The sequence below is a fragment of the Micropterus dolomieu genome, linkage group LG09 (genome assembly GCF_021292245.1).
Source record: "Micropterus dolomieu isolate WLL.071019.BEF.003 ecotype Adirondacks linkage group LG09, ASM2129224v1, whole genome shotgun sequence".
NCBI lineage: Eukaryota > Metazoa > Chordata > Actinopteri > Centrarchiformes > Centrarchidae > Micropterus > Micropterus dolomieu.
This window is the reverse complement of record NC_060158.1, coordinates 2861614-2866237: the sequence shown is the minus strand read 5'-3', so window position 1 is coordinate 2866237 and position 4624 is coordinate 2861614. Positions and strand designations below refer to the sequence as shown.

Here is a 4624-nt window from a genome sequence, read left to right as displayed (position 1 = left end):
TGGACACCTCAGGAAAGACTCTCGCAAAGTTTAGCCTGTGTGTGTGGCTGTGACATGAGGTTACTGTCTGAGGGCCCATGTCGACCAAAGCGTCTTTTTCAACAATAATTGTTTAATCATACCTCTCACAATATGCCTACATTATTTTTCTTAATTCAGTTTAAATTTATCAATTAAGAAAATACAATCTGTATCTATGTTGTGGACTGCGACTGTGATACCCACCGAGCCTTTCTTAACGTCAAACTTGATACTTTCAGGTTACGCTCTCTCAGTGTTAGACACGTGTTTAAAGATGATTCATCTGCTTCCTGTATTTAATTCAGACTAACAATAACTTCATGCCGTATCTGTCTGCGAGCATCACTTTGCTGTGACAAACACAGAAGCAGAATCTGTTAACAGCTCACTGGACACTTGCTGCAGCGTTTCAGTTCCAGAAAATCTTCTCATCTTATTACAGATGCTTGTCTTTTTGTTTTTGAGACCGAGGAAATAATTTAATGATAAAAAGAAGTGAACCAACTGCTGTTAGACGTGAGTATTAACCTTCACCTCAACACCTCTGCTGCTATCGTGGAAATATTAGAAGTAAAAGGAAGCCTCTGTGTTCAGTGGTGAGCTCTGACAGCTGAGAGGTGATTCTCTAAAGATGAACTGTGAGTATAAGAAGATGTATTTATCTGTTATTTACCTGCACTATGTGTGTTAAAATACGACTTTAATTTCTTTAGCAACACGCCCCACCACCCTTAAAAATATTTAATAATTTCATAGTTAATTAGTCTCAGACATAAAGATTTACTTTACTGACTTTGTTTTCTGACATTTGAAGGATCAAACAATTGATCAAAGAAGTTAAAAATAAAAGCTAAGCTAACTGTCTCTTGGACGTAGCTTCATGTTTACTGCACAGACAGTGAGTGGTGTTAATCAAGCTCATTTCCCACAATGTAAAATGTATTGGTTTAAGGGATGAAGTCATGTTGTGCAACGTGTTGTGTTGTCCTCTCCAGATGTTCACCCCTGAACAACATGAACAGCAACAAATCTCCACCTGACAGTAACTCAACAATCAAACCAGCCGTGGTCCTAAAGATCAGCATGTCAGCATACTTAATACAGAGACGTCTTCTCTTGCTTTTGTGTCTCCTGCTTCATCTTAACTCTTCACTGGCTTATTCACTGAAAGGCTGCGTCATCAGTTATTCTGAAGACGCCTCGGCTGATGTTTCTTTGGACTGCTCAGGTCGTGAACTTGTTACTGTCCCTGATGACATCCCCAGAGATGCAAGCTCAGTAAAACTCTCTAACAATCAGCTTGAACAGATTAACAGGCAAGATTTTGGCCACTTGTCAAAGCTGAGAAATTTGTTCCTAGACTCAAATCAGATTGCTCATGTAGACGATGGATCTTTCATTAATTTGGTGGCACTGACAAACCTCTACATGAATGATAACAATCTCACCAGGCTGACAGGCAACATCTTTCAGGGACTGTCCAACCTCACCACGCTTGACCTCGGAGGAAACAACATTCAGTTCATTCATTCCTCGGCCTTCCAGTTCCTGTCCAGTTTACAGACTGTGATTCTAAAAGACAACAAGCTCCAACAAGTCACTGACATTCAGCCCATCTTACAGCTACCACACCTACAGGAGCTGAACATTAGAGCAAATCTATTTACCTCCTTTCAGACCAAAGATCTGCTGCTGAACATGTCCTCAGGCCTGAAGAAGTTAGACGTTTCTGATAATGCTAAGTTAGAAAAGTTCAGCATCACAACACAGATCTTTCCTCACCTTGAGATGATAGACCTTTCTGGAAGTGGTCGAGCTGCTGGCTTGAAATGGGACATACCTGACAAGACTTTACTAAGGAACATAACTCAGCTGGATTTCAGCGGCACTTTGATTCCTTTTGAAGAGATCCAAAAAGTCCTGCAGAGTCTTGACTCACTGATGCATCTGAGGCTGAGTTATATGGAGACGTTTATCCAGAAAGGTCTCTTAGCTACAGTGTGCAAAATACTGACACTAAGGAGGCTGGATCTGTTGTACAACAGTGTTCCCAAATTAAGTTCAAAACTTGTAACTTGCTCTCAGCTTAATGAGCTCGACTTGTCTAATACTAACACGAGTGAACTTCCTAAAGGCTCGATGAGATTGATGAAGAGTCTGAGGTCCCTAACTCTAGACTTCAACTTTCTCACCAAAGTGCCAGATGACATTAGGAGTCTCTCCTCCCTCGAGGTTCTACGTCTTAGTGCCAATCGTATCTCTGAGTTGACATGTGAGGATTTCATAAACACAACGCGACTTACAGAGCTCTATCTGGACAAAAACCGCATTGCCAAACTGGACAGGTGTGTCTTTGAAAATCTTAATGATCTGAAGGTTTTAGATATGAGTAACAACTTGCTGTGGACATTTGGAGGCGCCTTCAAAACAGGACTGCAGAAGCTTGAGTTCTTGAATTTGAACAAAAACTTTATATCTACTCTTGAAAAGGGGGATTTTAAAGGTTTAGGTTCCCTAAAATATTTGGATCTGGCATCAAAACATATTGGAAGTGTGAAAAGTAACGCTTTTGATGGATTGAACAACCTCAGAACTCTTCAAGTGTCTCTACCACTTGGATTTGAAAATAAATTCAGAGGTTTACAACAGTTGGAAAATCTCACAGTCTACTTTGATATTGACAGCAGTTTCAAAAGTCCTCATTCAAACTTCTATAAAGCTTTGTTCCATTTAAAATCTTTGAAACTTTTCACAATAATATACACAGGTGATCACTCTGGCTTCCCCTTTGAAATACTGATGGATATTCTTCAGGCTATGAAACATTTAGAGGACTTCACAGCTGAGAATTTATATATTTCTGCGCCACGTCCTGATACATTTATGTACAATTCCCAGCTCAAGCGTCTGACAATCAGTCAGACTGATTTGTCAGATTTGGGTCCTGAACTGTTTCAGCCAATCCCAAACCTGCAGGCTCTCGATCTCTCTTACAGTAAGCTCAAATCTTTGGATTTTCTGGCCCAGGCCGACCTGTCTGCACTCACATTTTTAAAACTGAGTGACAATGACATTACAGTGATCAACGAGACGGTCTTCCAGTCTCTCCCTGCACTCACATATCTGGACCTGGACAATAATCCTTTCACCTGTGACTGCTCTAACGCCGGCTTTATCCAATGGGTGAAGAACAACAACCAAACTCAGGTTGTTAACGCCCATATGTACACCTGTTCCTTTCCTGTGGTGGAGCAAGGAAACAAGTTGCTGGACTTTGACATCCAGTCCTGTTGGATGGACGTCGGCTTCCTCTGCTTCATTTGCAGCACTTGTCTGACTTTGCTAACTCTTCTCGCTGCCTTCGTCTTCCACTTTCTGAGGTGGCAGCTAGCCTACGCATACTACCTCTTCCTGGCCTTCCTCTATGATAGCAGGAAGAGGAAGAAGAACGGAGCTCCTCACCAATACGACGCCTTCATCTCCTACAACGTTCACGACGAGGCCTGGGTTTACAGAGAGATGCTTCCAGTGCTGGAAGGAGAGCAGGGCTGGAGGCTCTGTCTGCACCACAGAGACTTCCAACCAGGTAAACACTTCCTCTGTCTGTCTTCATCATTCATCACACATCCTCGACAGATTTGGACTGTGGCCTAAGCTTAGAAAATACAATGTTTTGTTTGAGATGAAGATACAATGTGTAAGACTTGAGACTTCTCTCCACCTGCTGAATTCATACTACTTCAAAAATAGGCAGCAGCATGTCACATATCAGGTCATAACTGCTGCGTTAGCTAGTTTGCTCAGTTAGCTGTGCAGTTAACTTAACGGTTCTTTTAGTTGACCACAAGAACCGGCATTGAGGTCACTTTAAATATTCGGGGGTAATTATTTGAAAAAGCTTTTGGCAGTTTTGTTTAGATTTATCTTGTCGGTCCTCTCTTCCTCTTTCTCTTATCTTTTTCTGTCAGAGATGTTGTGAATGCAGAGCAGATACAGTACAGTTATTTTTACAGTCTTTGCATCGCACTGAGGGGTTTCACATCTCTTTATTTCAGCTCTCTGTGATAGATTCACTGACACGTGCCTGGTGACGTACTGTCTTCATCAAGCATGCTTCATTGGTTTTGGAGCAGCTTGTGGTGTAGACCAGAATTATTTTTACTTGCATAGTACTTCTCAAATTTAAAATGGTACTGTAGACATCAGCAGCCTTGTGTCAAACATATGAGAGTCAGCATCAAACATAAAAAATTCAATCTCTATCAAAGGGTTGTAGAAGCTGTAGTGAACTCTGCCTCAACCTGCTGTGAGGAACAATTAACCATTAATAAATGGTTAATGTGCTTCAGCAAACTTTTAGAATGTTGAACTCATTGTTATGCATGAACGGTTATGACCACTGACAAGTTCGTACCTGCCATTAACAAATTAGAGACTAACCACCCAGGTACAACAAAACCCTTTCCCCTCGGTGAAAGAAATCTGAGGTTCATGCCATGATTTACGGTGTATTCCCACCTGTCTTGTTTAGTTCAGTTGAATCAAACTCAAGTTTGTTTCCCCTCATGGTGTGGATCTTTTGTGAAGGTGTGAATGCAGCAAT

General features: G+C 41.3%; 1 protein-coding gene across 2 annotated transcripts in view; it reads left to right on the top strand.

The window, feature by feature from the left end:
• Positions 1-396: 396 nt before the first annotated feature.
• LOC123976540 (toll-like receptor 13) overlaps positions 397-4624 on the top strand; it is a 14913-nt gene continuing 10685 nt past the window's right edge. Inside the window, exons 1-2 of one of the 2 annotated variants that reach the window (XM_046058791.1) lie at positions 397-537; positions 1017-3607. In XM_046058791.1, coding sequence (XP_045914747.1) covers positions 1036-3607 — 2572 coding nt within the window. In that variant the 5' untranslated portion in view covers positions 397-537; positions 1017-1035. Of the gene's footprint in view, positions 538-605; positions 660-1016; positions 3608-4624 lie in introns of those variants that run through there. The other variant, XM_046058790.1, reaches the window with a different exon arrangement.